The sequence below is a fragment of the Anomalospiza imberbis genome, chromosome 27 (assembly GCF_031753505.1).
Source record: "Anomalospiza imberbis isolate Cuckoo-Finch-1a 21T00152 chromosome 27, ASM3175350v1, whole genome shotgun sequence".
Taxonomy (NCBI): Eukaryota; Metazoa; Chordata; class Aves; order Passeriformes; family Viduidae; genus Anomalospiza; species Anomalospiza imberbis.
In genome coordinates, this window is record NC_089707.1 from 535,938 (window position 1) to 552,820 (window position 16,883).

The window sequence follows — 16,883 nt, forward strand, 5'->3', positions numbered from 1 at the left end:
CCTCCGTCTGTTTCAATATGTTGTATTGTACTAATCAGTTTATTTAGTTGTTGTTGTTTTGCACTGGGTGTTTGGTATCACATGGTCTCCCCCTCCCTCCCCCCTAAGCCTCAGGTGTGGTGGTCTCTCCCTAGTCTGCTCCTCCCCTCTCCTTACCTGTATCCCAATGGATGTGGCCCCTCGGCTCTGCCTCCCTTTTCCGTGGGCTCAAACCCCCTCTGGACGACACCTTTGGTCTCTTTCCTCTTCTGGACGCCACCAGATGCCTCGGCCCCTGTTACCCCCTGAGGCATCACCTGGATCCGAGGTGGCTCTTAAAATAAACAAGATTTTAGTCCCGAGGAGAAGAGCACCTTTCGTCTTTTATTATTGTCCTATGTCAGATTGCCCCTGCATTCAGGGGTTCCAATTTTACATCAATAAGCTGTGGAACCCTGAGTATCAGGTGTAATTTCCTTTAACCAGGCATTTACTACTCCTCCCATGTCAGCCCTTCATGTTGGAAAGGCTCCTGTCCAGCCTGGCAGCCTGATCTACCATCACCAGCAAACTCTTGTCCCCAGCTGGAGGTGAAGTGTCTGTAGTGTCTGTGCAGCCACTCGAAAAGGAAGCAGGCCCATGGTAACGCTCCTACCTCTGAGCTTGGTCTGTTACATGAGAGCTTTGGGCAAGCTGTGCAGCTATTAGTAATTTATTTTGCAGCAGCCTAAATTCCTGGAGCTGCCCACACTATTTTCTCTCCATAGGCTTTACCCTGAAGCCATCTGACCACAGTTACTAAACATTTCTTTGGCAGACCAGTTTTTCTCCAGCCAACCATCTTCCCTCATCATTTTGAGTTGCCTCCCACTTTTCCCATCCTCTCTTTCCTTCTGTTGAGCCGTCCTTCTCATAGATAGTTTGAAATTCTGTCAAATTGGGCCTTTCACTCTCAACAACCATTAGATGGTGTCACAGTGCCACATCATTCCAGAGGCTGCCTAGCTGTGCCTTCACAGCTGCATCAGCTGGGGCATTGCCTCTGCCAACCCCTGTAATACCTCTAGTGTGGGCTGGACAAGGTACTACAGCAATTTCTGCAGGGAATTGTTTGACTTCTAGCAAACTGTGTATTTCTTCTCCATTGGATACTCTGCTGATGTGAAAAATCCCTGCTCTTTCCATATCATTCCTGCTGCATGACAAACACCAAAAGCATATGAAGTATCAAAGCTGTTAACTCGGTTCTCTCTTCCCAGATGTGCAGCATGAGCCAAGGCTGCTCCCTGTGTGCTCCTCCTTGCTAGGAGTCCTTCAGCTTCTGTTACCTGTCCCTGGCATCCCCACGGGTGGTCTACCCAGGCCATCACTGTCCTTACAGGTAGCAGGATGAGCCCAGAACTAGATCTTGGTGATGTGAGGGAACATCAGTTAATGGAAATCTTCATCCCTTGCTCAGACTAGAGATGTGCTTCTCCATTGTCAGGTAGCGGCATTCGACTCACTAGATTCCAGGTGTTGCATCTTTTTGAGAGTATCTGCTGTTAGGAGGATTTGTTGTTGTGATAGAACTGGGGTTGGATACTGTTCCAGCAGTATTTCCACCTCATGTGGGACATGGACTGTTGCAGGATGTCCCAGGGTGAAGGGGTGGCTTTCCTCTAAGGTTGTTGCTGCTACCGCCACCAATTTATGACAGGCTGGTGCTCCCGCTGCAACTGGATCCAGATGAACTGAGGAATGTGTGACCAGTCTCTGGTGGGTCCCACTTCCTATGTTACTACTCCAGTGGCCATTTTTTTTTATGTCCATGTGCACGCGCGCGCGTGCACACACACATATGTATATATAACTTTTTTTCAGTAGCAAAAATCTTTTCCTTCACTGAAGGGGAAATAAAAAGCATTAGGTAATGGAACCAGTTTCCTGCTCAGAACTTTTTGCCCATTGTCCTGGAAGAAAATGAAAATTTTCCCAAGTTAATACTGTCTTGGTTTGAAAAGCCAGGTGTCTGTTAAGGAAGGCAGGAGCTTCCCCTGAAATGGAAAATGTAAACCTCCTCCCTCCAAATTGTTATAATTTTGAAATTAAGGGGGCTCTCAGGTAAAGATATGGGAGCAGGAATAACAGTGCTTTATTAGGGAAGAAAATAAAAATAAAATAATGCAGTAATACAAAACAACACTGGCAGAGTCAGAATAGGATCTGACACCCTGTGGGTCAGGGTGTTAGTAGCAGTTCAGCTGAAATGGTGGCTGCAGTCCTTCTGGAGTGATAGATGTGGTTCTGGTGAAGCAGTTATCTAGTAGAAAGGTGTAGTTTTCCTCTGAAGATCCAGTGATGTAGATGGTCTTCCTCTGGGAATCCAGTGGAAAGGGCTGCTGCTCCTCTGGGAATTCAGTGGAAAAGGCTGACTGTGATCTTCCAGATTTCTGATTATATCTAGTTTGCAATGCTTGGCTCCTCCCCTTGGGTGGAGCATCTCCCAGTGGGATGGTGTAATTTTATCAGTCATGCAGTGAGACACTCAATGGCCCATTAACAGTAGATGTCTCCCCGGAGGGAGGATTGGTTGGTGGAAGAGATAAAGAAAACTGTCCAGTTAACAGAAGATAACTGCCCCATCTGATAGGAATAGAATACACCCAGCATTTCCTACCTAAACCAAATAGAAATAACATTAGTGTAAGAAGGTTTTCTGCTGCTTTGCCCATGCCACTAGTCCCAGCCACAGGTGATACTCTCCCTTCATGAATAGAACACAGCAGATCTTCAAGAACACCTACAATAGTCCTCCTTATTCTGAGGGAAGTATTCAAATATTACTTGTATGTTTATCATCCCTTCACCTAATATAAATGGATATGGAGAAAAATGTGCTTTTATAAATGTTCTTCTAGAAATATACAAAAAGACCAATGTTATAAGCAAGTGCATTGAGGTGTTCTGGGGATGTCACAGTGTATGTCCACAGAGAATCTCATATACATACAAAAATAAAGTGGTGTGTGAGCTGACACACACCTGGAGAACATGTTCCATGGTATTTCTGGTTTGCACCCCAACAATCCATTCAAATAGTTACAACTAAATCTGAATTCACAAAAAAATATAAGTTTTCCAGGAAAACAGACACAAGCAGCACACGTTTGGAAGCTGAGGTGCCTCTGGATGCAGATCTACCTGAATCTCCCTTTTTGAGGAGACTCCGTGTGCACAGTAGCCCCGAGGGAGAAGATGTTTGTGCCCCAGAGACACGGCTCTCCTGGGAGCTGGAATAAAAGCTTTCCACAAGCCCACATTTTTTTAAAAATCAAGTCTTAGATTAAAATGTTTTGAAGGAATCACCAAACCTAAATACTGTTTCTAGCACGCAATTTTTAATAGGTTCCCACTTTGTCTTTTAAAATGCTTCAACCACTCTCCCTCAGCATTTTTCCTCCGAGCCCAGCTCAGCCCAGCCCACCAAGCACCCACAGTCCCCGCTGGGTAGAGCTGTCCCCTCAGAGCCCGCTGCGGACCCAGCGCCGGCCCCACCGCGCTGCTGCCGCTCCCAGCACAGTGGGGGATTATTCTGCACAGCCTCGGCGAAGGGCGGCTTCTTGTACATGCCTCTTGTCCTGCCTTTTCAAGCACTAAAAGGGACTTGAACCACCTCTTTACATGCTAAAAAGAATATACTTTACCGCCTCCTGTGTGTGCCTCCCGGGGGGCTCCGATCCCTGCAAGAGTGTCACCAAATCTGAGCAAAATTATGCCCCAACAGAGGGGCTCAGGTCCACCCTTAGTATTTATATTGAATGTGCTCAGGGAATTTGAATAGCCACGCTCAGGCTCCTCCCTGCTCCAAAAATGCAAAGATACTCACCTGGTAGCAGCATTTGGGTGCTTGGAGAAGGAAGACTCCAAAGGTCAGGGAAGGTATAGGTTGAATATTAGGAAAAAAATTTCACCGAAAGAATAATAAAGTACTGTAATTGTCTTCCCAGGGAGGTGGTTGAATCACCATCTCTGGATGTGTTTAAAAAAAAGACTGGACATGGCACTTGGTGCTATAGTCTAGTTGAGGTGTTAGGGCATAGGTTGGATTTGATGATCTTAGAGGTCTCTTCCGACCTCATGATTCTGTGATTCTGTGAAAGGAGGTGGCTTGTGGGTCCCACCTGGATCAACAAACTATTAAGGAAACTTTCCTTTCTGACCGGTTTAATGCCATTCTGGGCATCCCAGTGGCACTGCCCCAGACTTTCACTGTTGGCACTGAAGCCCCTTCACAGCAACAGCTCCAGTGACTCCAGAGGGCTCCCCCCACCCCCCACCCCGTGACTCTCCACACACCCTGAGCACACCCTGCAGCTCCCACTGCAGCTGCACACTGAGCCACCTGCACTACCTGTGCTCCTCAACAGCCAGCGGGGGTCCTGCTAGCCCCAAATATTTTGTTAACTCTGCTGTGGTCTACACCTTGAAGAGCTGTCAGGTCTATGCCAATTGCTTCTCTTTCTAATGTGATAAAAATTTGCTCAAAATGTTCACCTGAGATGCTGAAGCTTGTCCTGAGAGCCCCAACCCCTGCAGTGTCCTAGAGACACAGCCACCTGCCTGGGATGCTTGAGCCAGGATTTCCCCTTCCCACCCTCTTAATGGAATCTGAACCCCTGGGAGTCCATGAGCACCCTCAAGGAGCCACCCCGGAACACTCTGCATGGGAGGTGTCCCTGGTAAAGGCGCAGGTACAAAGTTCTGCCAGACACATCCACAAGAAACTCAAATTGTGCTCAGTGCTGCTGAGCTCCAGCAGAAGAGCTGAAGCTACTGGGAGGACTGGGAGACTCCTGGCAGCCTTGTGTCTGCCAGGCACCCTGAGGCACTGGGAGCCAGGGGATGACTTTGAAAGCGTGACCCTTGCTAGTGCTGGTGAGGCTCAGTGATGGGCTAGGCATGCCTGGAGAGTGTTGGTGGGTGAGGAACTTTTCTCTTGCTGTTCCTTGGCTGTGTGGCAGGTTTCTGGTCTCAGTGGGGATTTGCCATTGTGATAAATGGATATGAATCGTGCTGAATAAGTTGTACTTACATCAATAATTTGGGAAAATAATTGGAAAAGTATATGTGATTAGTGTTATGAAGCAGATGGGTTTCCTCAAGAATACATGTGCAAAGCAGGATGCAGGAGTTGGATTCGGCCTTGGGAATGGAGGAAGTCAGGAACTGACTCCCAAACCAAAATTGGCATCAACTGAAGTTAGAAGACAACTCCCAGAGCAGGATTGACCTTGAATATTAATAAAATTGGGACCATTCCAGATAGGGAACCTAAAACAGTGGTTTTATCTATGAAATAATAGGGCTCAATTGGAACATAATGCATCAAGCTCAAGGTGCATGCACAACCAGCCAGGTCATTCAGAGGACAGCGAGGAAGACCTTCAGCCTTCCTCCAAGAAGAGCCCCAAAGAGACCAGAAGACCACCTAGCAACAATGGGAGCATGTGCTGTGCAGTAGAGTGACGTAGATTTCAAGAAACGAAAATGGGAGGAGAGTTACGGGAACTATTGATGAATATGTATTAGCACACAGTATAAAAGCTGTGCTTGGATTCTTTTGCCCTTTTTACAGGTGGCAGGGTGAGAAGCCCTCCCCGTACCCCGATCGGTTTCACTTATGCTTTATCTGAACCATTGCCAAATAACTCTTTGTAACCACTTCATTATATTTGATTGTATTATTATTATTTTATACCCCAATTAAAAATTGCTGCTAAATTTCAATCTTGTGATTTATGAAATTGGACCTATGGGACCCCATTCATAACACCAATTTGTCTTTTTTTTGTTTTGTACCCCTGCTGTGGTTCTACACTGGTGGTAGGGGGCTCAGGTGATGCCTCTGGCTTACTCACTCCAGCACCTTGGTGCCATAGATACAGGGGTTCAGCCTGCCCATCCAAGCTGGTGCCACTGTGTGTACGCACAAACGCCTTCCATTTTTTGCCAAAGAATGATTTAGTTTCCACTGAAGAATGAAAAAGAGCTTGAGGCTCTGCTGTCATGTCTCTTGATGGCTGTTGTTACTGTTCAGAGGGAGCTCTGTGCAGCAGGCTGAGCCTATCCTCATTTTTTGGGGCCACAGACACCGTTTTGAGATGTTGGTGCCTGATGCACAACTTCATCTTGATCTAATGATGCTCTGTGAGAGTCCCAGGTCAATCTGCTTCTACTGATGGCTCCAAGCTCGGCACTGAGGGGCACACCAGCTCCGTGCGACCCATCGGAGCACAGCCCCAGCCTATCCCACAGTGCTGCTGGCCCCAAAACCCCATCCCACCATGGCCAGACCCTGCAGCCTTTGGTCTTACATCATCCCCACCTTCAGAAGCAGCCCTTACACCAGCCCTCACAGGGGTTTTGCTGGGGGAGGTCTTGAAGTCCCGGGTGGCACAGCAGGTCCTGTCCCCTGCAGGAAGCACGGCCGGTTTTGGGAGCAGGAGAATTCCTGGAGGACGCCTGTGCCCTGGCAGTGCCGGGCGAGGGCTGTGGCTGTCGCTGGAGGGAGCCCTGAGGCAGCTCCCAGAAGCTGCCACGAACTGCAGTTGAGTGGCTAAAAATGAGAAAGTTAAAGGATTTCAGATGAAAACAGACCCAGACCTGGCTTCTGCAGAGGGAGCTCGAAGGGGCCCGAGAATGCCACATGCTCCAGTGTGGCACCGATGGCCCTGGGACATGAGCGGCACTGAAACTGATGGAATGTGGAGACTTGTGCAGCAGAACAGGCAAGACTGAGACACACAGGAAAGCAGAAGTTGTGATCCCTAGGATGGGCAAGATTTAGGGCATTAGGCATTTGCCAAACCCTGAATGGTGTCTGGTACTAGTTGGCACCATCCACCAGGCACCTCCTGTAGATCAAATGCACCACAGGGGAGCAAACCCAAAGGCTGCAAAAAACCCCAAAAACCTGGCATTGCAGAAGAGCTCATTCACCAGCTTCTATTTGATGCATAAATCCCACTTCAGTCTCATCACTTTAGCATCCAGACTAAAATATGCACTCCAGTATCTGCTGCTGCACTCAAGGATTAAGCAAGTTTTGAATTAAGCAAAGAGAATATTAAAAATGCATTTCTGAATGCAGGAGTGAGCACAGAGCTGGGTATAATGGGCTGATTGCACAGTTGTGCTTGGAGCTATCATTAACCCTGGAATTTCCCCCAGGGAAACAGGAAAGATGTGGGAGCTGGGGCCACATTTAGGTACTTTAGGTATTTATAGAGCTGCTCAGGGGACTAGACCAATCTCATCTCTTCTTCCTGCAACAAGCAGTATTTCCTCTTCCTTCCTTGACCAGACAGAGAAGCACCTATGGTGTTCTCCAGCTCTAGTATATTGGAGTTGGAGAAAAAATATAGACTGGGGGCACTGCTGGAATTTACCTGCATCACCTTAAAGACCCCTACTCCATCCCCAACTCATTTCATTCCTACATCTACAGTCACCCCACAGAAGTTACAATAAATGCTTTTAGAGATGACTACACACATGTGTTATGAGCAGTTAAAAGGATGCTATTTAGTGGGGCTTGCCCTGATCAGTTGACTTTGTTGGGCCTGGATTATCCAGACTTCAGCCTCTGCTCATTTTCAAAGAGTTAGCACAGGCTTTTCCAGCCACCTTCAAGGAATATCCCCTTCATTCAAAGGTCTGCCATCAGGGAATAAGAAAACCCAACATATCAGCACTTGCAAAGCTGCTGCCCCACAGTCTAATTTCCAGAAGAAAAGAAATTTAGGAGCCCATAAACTTCAAGCAGATTAAAACCTGCTCCTGGGCCCTGTAGCAGCAATTTATCTCAGAGCTCCATAAGGCTACAGCTGAATGTGGAGGCCAGAAGGGAGCAGAGTGCTCCGGTCACAATTCCAACAAAGGAAGTCTTCAAATGCAGAGCCATCACAATGCTCCAACACACCTGCCACAGTTAAACCATCAGGAAAATAATCCAAGCAGGACACTTAAAGGCTTGTTTTTATTAAAAGACATCTTCAGAAAAGATATTTTAGTACAAAAAAATGTTTAAAATACACAAACTACACTTGCTTTCCTTTCCAGCATCAACATTTATAAATTACACCACATTGTTATTAACACTGCATTTAAATATGAAAACAAATTGAAACAGAATTCATCAATGAGTCCAACATCCTACAAACAACTATGTACAGTATTTAGCAGCTAGGAGCTCTAGCACAGTAGTCAATATGACTTCAATAGGGCAGGATGCTTGGGAAGCCCCAAGACTGCAGCTTGGCCTGTAAGTTTTCAGGGACCTGTTTTGGCCACCTCTCCCCAGACACCCACCCCAAAGGCAGAGGTGATGCCATACCTCGTGGGACACACCTGATGAAGTGTGGCTCTTGCAGAGAAAGCCTGCTGTCTCCTGGCCTTGTAGTACTGGGACACACATGCAGGACAGGTCCAGTCACTCTGCGAAGCATGAGGTGTCTGGTGGAAGAAGGCAGCCCCTACTTCTCGGGGGCTGACAGTGACAGCAAGGCTGGTCCCACCCAGGGACACACTGCTCTGGATCTGTGCTGCCCCACTGCTTGTCCTACCCACCCCCAGCAGCACTGGCAGGTGGCAGGCAGAGCTCCCCAGGACCTGGCCCCTCAGGCAACCAGCTGCAGGACCTCACCCAACAACCTTAGAGCTGGAAGCAGATTTCCCAGCTCCCAGCAAATTCCAGCACAGCCAGAAATACAGGTCTTCAAAGGGAAGGCAAGTGAGCCTGAGGTGACCTTCTGCACAGGTCACCCTTAGCCTTCCCAGCAAGCCCTGTACCTCAGGAGGCAGGGGCTGCATAGATGGAGCTGCCTGAGGCTCACTGCCCCCAGCCCCGCACAGGAAGGAGGCTCCAGGAGCTCTCACAGGATGGTACCTGGGACATCATTTGGGAACAACAGTGAAAGACAGGACATAGCAAGACTCCATACCCAGTGCTGTGGTCCAGAGCAGCGAGACACTTCACATGCCCCACCTGCCCCAGGCCCAGCTCATCAACACAGTACAGAAATGTTAAGACAGGATAGAAAGCACCGGAGAATTTGAACTTCCCACAGCAGCACGTGGCAGGTCAGAAGACCCTTGTGCATGCTCTGGAGGTGGTTCTCCCTCCTGGGGCTCCTCTTCAGGTTTGGGAGCACCCATTTAGGGGTTTTGGCAACGTGGAGCTGTTTTACTTTTAGTGAAGAACAGGGTTGTGCCTCTAAAGGGCTTCTAACCAAGGAAGGGGAGGTTGTTTTCTGTAAACACTGAGTGATGGAGCTCAGGTCCATGCTCCACAGAGAAAGTCTCAAGTACGAACTTTAGGGCTCTGCTTCCAGTGCTGCAGGTTGGATTTTCATGATGGTTGACTTCAAGGGGTAGTACCTGCCCTTCCATGTCTTCCAGAAGATGCCCTGCTTGCGCTCATGCCTCTGCCGGGGGATGGAGCGGAAGTACTTCCCATTGAGGTTGGCATGGCCACAGGTGCTGAACCACCAGCCACCTACAAGGGCAATGAAGGGACAATTTTAACTCATAGAAATTCCAGACAGAAAAAACCTAGGTTCAATGCAGCTGATGCCCCTATTTCCCCCACTTTTCCTGAGCTTCAGGATCTTACAAGACCACCTCATGTACAGCCAAGGAGTCCCATGCACTGGGGAGCCTTTCACAGATCTGACAAGACTTCAGGCTGCATCTGCAAATCCAGACTGCTGCTCCTTGTGTGAAAAACTCCCTCCAACCCTTCAGCAGCCAGAGCAAGGGAGGCCTCTGCTCTGCTTGTAAAGGTTCCAAGCAAAGTGGCAGACAGCAAAGCTGTTATGAGGACAAGTGCTTGGGCCAAGACCCAAATCATGAACCCTCCCTCAGCTTCCCTCTTGGTTCCCTGCACAGTTCTTCCCAAAGAAGCAGCTGTCCCAGGGAAGTAGGGGACAAGACCAGCTTAACAGCAAAAGGGTCTAGTGCCAGAGGGTCTGGGTCCCACTGGACCACCACCAGACTGAAAGGGCTGGAGGGCTGAAAGGGAAGTGCACATACTGGGATAGAAGACCGTGGACTGACCTGAGAGGTGTTTGGCACAGTTTGTGTCAGCTTTAAGGTCATGGTCACGATCCCGAGTGGAGAAGGGCAGCTGCCTGAATTCCCCAATGGCGTTTTCCAGCTCTCCAGACAGAGGGCCCAGCAGGTTCAGTGTGTAGGCTGTGCTCTCACCACCAAGACTGAAGACAAACTGAACCACCTGGGAATTCCCCTCCCAGTCTTCCAGTTCAATCAGGAGATTGTATTTTCCCTCTTGGACAAGGTGATGTATCTTCTCCAGGCCCAGCCAGAAGTCACCTGAAATAAGAGTCATGACTTTGGCTGCAGGGACACAAACATGCCATGAAAAGCAGAGATGCAAGCCAACTTCAGAGAAACAGGGACAACCTAGGATGCTGCAGCATTTGAATCTCTGTCTGGCACCTGGCAGGACACATCAGGAAGATCAAGGACCCCTGCTCTGCAAGCAGTGTCCCACCTGCCCCTTCAGCCCACATCTGTGCTTCAGCACAGAGAGCTCCAGAGGCTAGCAAGGGGAATAACTTTTGCTAAGCTTCCCTTATCCCACAGTGAGAACATAGACACCATCATCCACCTACCACGAAGGTCTCCAAAGCCATTCTTGTAGGCATCCCACAGCTGGTCAAAGTCCACAGAGCCATCCATGCGCCTCTGGATCACTGTCCAGCCACCCTCTGTGGGAAGGGAGACCGCAATCACTTGGGGTTATCATTTACCAGAGCACCCTGCCCAATGCTGCACGGCTTTACCTGCAGTCATGTCACAGTAGACTTTGAAGGGCTGAGAACCTGTGGGCTGTACCTGGAAAATGCCACTGCTTTGCTGCCCAGCCAGGAAGAGCTGGTGGCAACCCTCTGGGAGCTCTGCAGGGGAAGGAAACAGCAGGTGAGGAGATGGCCACAAGCCCCACTTCCTCAGCAGGTTGCTCCTACCACATCCCCAGCACTTGCTGCCCTGGCAGCTGTGCACAGCAGTGGCTGCAGCTCTGGACACGTGCTGAGGACAACGGCCCCTGACTTCAGCATCTTTAAACACTGTGACCCCACATCTTCCCTTTTATTCAAACAGAGCTCCTTGGGCTTTCATCCAAGGCAAAAGCCAGGCTTTGGGCCAGGCTGAAGCGACCTCAGCTGGAGAGCAGGGCTCCCCATCGAGGAAGGACAGAGAAGTTCCCAGGTCGCTCTACACCCACAGACAGGAGTGGCCCATTTGGGGTGGGGCAATGCCAGGGCCAAGCATCCCCATCCCACACGAGGCTGAAGCAGGGTCAAGGGGCCTTAGAGGCAGAGAGAAACACACAGTGCTGACATCAGGAAGGTGGCTAAGCATCCAGCACATGACCTCTTTCTCCCAGAAACTGTGGTGGTCCCTGCTGGGCAACCTGCCACCAGCAGGCACAGCACCAGGCTGGGGTGACCCTTTTTCCAAGATACACTGACTGAGGCAAGGAGTGGGGGGTGGACTCTGGGAGCCCCAGCTCATTGCAGGAGTGGATTGCCCAGGGTGAAGCCACACCCTGCTTCATCCCCCTCCACCCCCAGGGGCTCCCACTGCTCCTTCTGCCTCGCAGGGACTTTGCCCAGAGCTGCCAGCAAAGCACCATTTCAACAGCTCTGATAAAAGTCCATCCAGGAACCACCACCCACAGCACTTGGGAGACATGAAGCAGGGGGAACTTGTTACAGCACCCGAGTCAAAAGGCCACAGGAGGATGTGCAGGGACTTCAGCCCCAGGGTGCTCACAGTCAAGGGGCTCTTTGTCAGCAGGGACAGGTGCCCCAGTCACCCCCAGACAAAGGGGCCCTGTTCTCCCCAGGCCAGGGCGGATAGCTTGTAGCTTTGGCTACCCTGGCTCACAGCTGCTGCCAGCATGACCCTGAGACAACCTCAAGACAAGCCCTGGGGCTGTGCTCGGGTGCTGCCCATGGGGGTCCCCTCACAGTAGTTGCCCCAGGGTCAGGGCTGACACCATGATCCAGAGCAGCAGCAGAGAGAAGGGCTTCCTCCAACAGCCAGGGGCTTCCTGGGGGCAGAGGGAGGGAGAAAAGACGGGCCTTTGAGCTGCCAAGAGTAAAAGCAGCCCTTGCAGAACATCACCCTGTTCCATCCTCACTGGGTGCTGGGGAGTCTTGACGCTGCATTGGGGTGAAAGCAGAGCCCCAGTTAGAGGAAAGGTCAGGGGGGTCCCAAGGGACAGAAATATGACATCTGCCATCACATTTCACCCATATTCCTCCATATTCATATTCCTCTCTTTGCCTTCCCCTCCCCCCACAAAATGTCCCTTCCTCGGCAGGGGCAGCCCCTCTCCCACAGCCAGCACAGCTGGTGGTCACATTCCTCACACCCCCAGGGCAACACCAGGGCAGGGCTGGTGCCACCATCAGTGCACCACAGGACAAGCTGTGCCCCAGACCTACCCTGAAACCCACAACACAGGGATTGAGGGCATTGTGCATCAAGGATCAAAACCACACAGAGCCCCCCACCAATGCAGGGGCTGAGTGCATCCTGAATATCCCCACTTTCTGGGTAAATGTAGGCAGGGGAGCAACCAGGCTCAGAGGAAGGAACGCTACAGCCAGAGGCCCCTGCTCACAGTGCCATGGCAGGAAGGTGCTGGGCTTGCCAAGCTCTCACCTCCTCTCCCAGCATCGGTGGGATGGTGCCAGGCAGATGTTTAGTGGTCCCAGGATGCACAAGTCAGCTCTATCCCTGCCTCTCACTTCTGTTCCCTGGATGCCACAGGGACTCTCCAGCAGCTGAATAAGATGCAGCTGCTTGAACAGCCTCCACTCAATCTTTCTGTTTGAGGAACATGCTTGTTAGTTCCAGTTCATGTTTCACATCCAAATGGCACCAGCAGAACAAGCCCTCCTGACTGCTCCTGTGTTTCCTTTTCCTTCCCCCTTTATTTAGCCAAGCAACATAGCAAGACTGTATCTGCCTTAGGCTCCGTGTTCACCCAACAGGATTTCCAGCCACGACACAAGGGAGGTCACTAACCTGGTATAAACACCCATCCTCAGGGATGGCAGGGCATGCCTAGAGCTGCCTGCATTGCCTCCCCCTCTCCTGCCCCAACCCAGCCCCATTATTTTGGAGTCTCAGCACCACAGGGAGAGCGTGAGCAGGGCTCTACCTTTCCCCTACTCGGCTGGCTGCCAGCAAGAACAGGCTCTGCCCAAAGACGTGATCCTCTTTCTGCAAGCTATTAAACCTCTCACTCTCCAGGCAGCTTTGAGCCTTCAACTTTCACATGCTTGGCCCCATGCCAGTTCTGCCCTGAAAAAACTTGTGTTCACTGGATGCAAATAAAAGGGTCTTTCTGCAAGGGCTGCTGCTGGAGTTCATTGTCGCTCCCCAGGGCCACGCCGGCACCAGGCTCTGCCTGACAATAGCCCGGGAGCCGCCGGCACAAGCCTCCCCAGCACTCCCCTGCTCTGAAAGCAGCCACAAGCCTCCCTGGGCAGAGGGCACCGGGCCAGCCTGTGTGCTTTAAGATTTGCCAGAAAACTCACTTGACTTGATAATGAAAGGAAGCCAATTTGTTTTCTGTCAGTGATACCAACATCAGGGATTAGGCAAGAAAAGGGGAAGCTCACAGCTGGTGGGACAGAATTGGCATGTCCAGGGTCTTTCCATCAGGGACAGAGCAGCACTGGAAGGTGCTGAGCTGACACAGCATCCATGGGGGCTGTAGCTCTTGCTGCCTTCCACTATGCATCACAAACATTTCTGTAGTCAGCATCAGCCAGAACATCCTACATCTGCATCAGCAAGTAGCAAAGGTCCCAGCCCATCTTCTAGCATAACCCAAGAGTGGAATCAAGGGTTATACTAGATAACCTCTAAAGGTCCCTTCCCACCCAGACTGTTCTATGACACACACTACTGTGGGAAAGTCACAAAGCAGAACCTGGAAAAAAACAGGAGAGGAAAGTCCTGAGAGAGTTTTCTGGCTCAGAAGTGCTGCTCTGAGTAAGGTTGACCCTGCACAGCCCCACTGAGCTGCACCCCAGGAAGACTTTGAAACCCCTCATTCCACCTGTCTTCTTGTCCATGTGGACAAGCCCTTTGTTCTGCCCACTCAGCTTTCAGACACACCAGTGACAGCTACAGGCTCCACAGACAAATTATCATGTGTTTTCCCATAACCATCCCTGCTAGGCCAGGCCCTGAGCAGGAATTCCCCATGCCTCCTCATCCTGCTGAAGATCCCTAGACAGCAGCACAGGCAGAGCCAGCACTACGATCTGGCTGACACAGCATGATGCTGGCTGCTCCTGGCCAGCAAACCCTGCAGGGACATCAATTCCTGTCTGGAGGGAGGCGGCAGGACATGGCACAGGTGGGGACACCCACTCTGCTGCCCTTTGCTCTGCAGGAGCCCCTCCAGTCCTGCTGCCAGGGGAGAGGATGCTTCAGGCAGAGCCAGGAGCTGCAGATGGCAGCATCCACTTGCCTGCTCCAATGCACATTTCCCAGGGCTATGAGCATCCACTGCAACTCAGCACCTTCAGCTAAGGACAGTGTGAGCTGAGACACTTGCATTTCATGCATGAGATAAGCTCTGAATATGAGCCAAGGGAGAGAGAGACACAAGCACACAGCTCTGCTCTCAGGCCAGGGCTCCCTAACCCTACCCTCCTCCCACAGACAGCAAAGACACTTCACCTGCCTGGTGAAGTGTGAGCAGGTGAACAAGAGTTAACACAAAAGAGCTGAGACACCGCCCCACACCCCACCTCACACCTGCCAGTCCTTTTTGACAAATACCCACTCTCAGGCTTTGTCTGCTCCCCACTGCATGCCTAACAACAGGCAGGGAAAAGCCTCTTTAATCCTTAAATTCCTGCTGGACTAACACTGGCCCAGAAGGCAAGGATTCTACCTGTGCTCCAGGTAGAGCACTCTGTCCATACTCCCAAGCTCCAGCTTTTCAAGAAAATCTCTCATCCTGGCTCAGGGCAAATGAACCTTTTGTTTCCAAAAGGTTGCAACTGCTACAGGTTTGCTCTGGCATGGACGAGCAGGGCAGCACAAGCAGATACTCACTCTGTGTCTGTACAGGCTCCCCACTGCCATTCTGACTCTGGTTGGTGAGATTGAGGCTCTTCTTCAGGTTTATCTTCCATTTTGGAGGCTGTGTTTTGTTGTGGTGTAGGGGAATTAGTAGATTGACCTAAAAAAAAATGCACAAGTCAGAACTGTTTTATCTCAGCTTGTTTTCCACCCCATTACTCAAGGGAGCAGGTCAGCCACACACCAGCCACTCCCTGTGGCCAGAGCTGGAGCTGAACTTGCCTAGAAACCTCGAGGAACAGGAGATACCCAGCCCTGGCAAAGCCAGAAATGATTGTGGTTTTTCACACCCGTGCTAGCTAGTTCATTCTGCAGATGAATGCAAAGGCAGAGCCCAGGGAGGCTGTTCCCACCCACCACTTCCTCCTATTGCTCCATGCAAACTCTCTGGAAGCTTGCAGGTTGCTACCCTCACGTACTGATGATACACAGCAGCATGGGGACCAGAGCTGTGGCCCTTTCGGAGTCCCCAAAGCCAGGGAGCACCAGCACAGCCACCAGAGCTGGGACAGCAGGGCTGTCACACCAGGGTATCCACAGTATGTAGGGCCAGGCTGGGGGCTGCAGCACAGGACAGGGGCTCACCTTGCTCTGCAGGCTTTTAATCTGCAGGTTCTGCTTGTCCAGCTTGTACTGCTGCTGCTTGATTTTCTGCAGAAGCTCCTCGATCCGCAGGTTCTGAGCATCCATCAGGGACTGCAGGGGAAGAGCCAGGTGAGCCCCGTAGCTCCGGGGAGCTCTGGCTATGCAAGACTCCCGGCAGGGCGCTCCCAGTGCCCCCAGACCCCTCTGCTCTCCTGACGCTGATCCCTGCCCGCTGCTCCCGGTGTCCCGGGACAGTCGGGTCTTTCCCGCAGTCGGTCCCGGTGTCCCCCTACCAACGCTCCCCACGTTGGTGCCAGCGGCAAGGGCCTGTCGGGTCCTCCCTATCCCGCTCCATCCCCCTCCCGCTTCGGTGGATGCCGGTGCCCCCCGCGCTCACCTGCAGCGCCCCCAGGTCCCGAGCGCTCTGGTTCCCAGCCGGCCGCGCCTGCAGCGCCAGGCGGACCCGGCCCTCCAGCCGCTCCAGCCGGCCCTGGATCGCGTCCTTGTCAGCCGCCACCTCCTCCAGCCGCTGCCGCAGCGCCTCGGAGAGGTTGAGCAGCTGCCGGCCGCGGCCCTCCAGCTCCCGCACGCTGCCCCGCAGCCGCTCGCCGCGCTCCTGCGCCTCCCGCGCCTGCCGCAGCAGCCGCCCCAGGGAGCTGTTGTGGGCGCTCAGCCGCCCGCCCAGCTCCCGCAGCTGTCCCTTGGTGCGCTCCACGTGCTCCTTCAGGCCGTGCCCCAGCTGCAGCAGCCCGTGGGCCAGCACGTTCACCTCGTCCCAGGAGGCGAACTGCACTCGCCGCTCCCGCCCGGCTCCCGCCGCCGCCCGCCGCTCGGCCCCGGCTCCCGGTGCGGGCGCGGGGGCCGCGGCCAGCCCCGCCGCGCACAGCAGCAGCGCTGCGCCGCCGAGCTGCATTGTACCCGCCGCGCTCCGCTGCCCGTGCCGCCGCCGCCGCCTTGCTTTTATGCCCCCGTGGCGGGGAGGGCTCCGCACCGGCCCCTCCCCGCCCACCCGGCCCCGCCGCTTTGTTCACCCTCCCCGTCGGCCGTGGCTCGGGCCCCGTATCCGCTGCCCGCTCCCAGTCCTGTCCGCCCCCACCCGGGGCAGCTTTGGTCCCTGTCGCTGAGCCCTGCCTGCA

General features: G+C 52.3%; 1 protein-coding gene across 2 annotated transcripts; it reads right to left on the reverse strand.

Annotated features, from left to right (window-relative positions):
* Positions 1–9,153: 9,153 nt before the first annotated feature.
* ANGPTL4 (angiopoietin like 4) lies at positions 9,154–16,675 on the reverse strand. 2 transcript variants are annotated; one of them, XM_068174261.1, is made up of 7 exons: positions 16,145–16,675; positions 15,748–15,858; positions 15,136–15,262; positions 10,827–10,940; positions 10,656–10,751; positions 10,078–10,353; positions 9,154–9,517 (listed from the first exon to the last, which is right to left on the reverse strand). In XM_068174261.1, the coding sequence occupies exons 1-7, from the start codon at positions 16,658–16,660 to the stop codon at positions 9,336–9,338; spliced, it is 1,422 nt and encodes a 473-aa protein (XP_068030362.1). In that variant the 5' UTR covers positions 16,661–16,675; the 3' UTR covers positions 9,154–9,335. The 2 variants fall into 2 exon arrangements, with proteins under 2 accessions (XP_068030362.1, XP_068030363.1); XM_068174262.1 differs by lacking the exon at positions 9,154–9,517 and adding an exon at positions 9,732–9,993 and having other exon boundaries at positions 10,031–10,353.
* Positions 16,676–16,883: the final 208 nt, after the last annotated feature.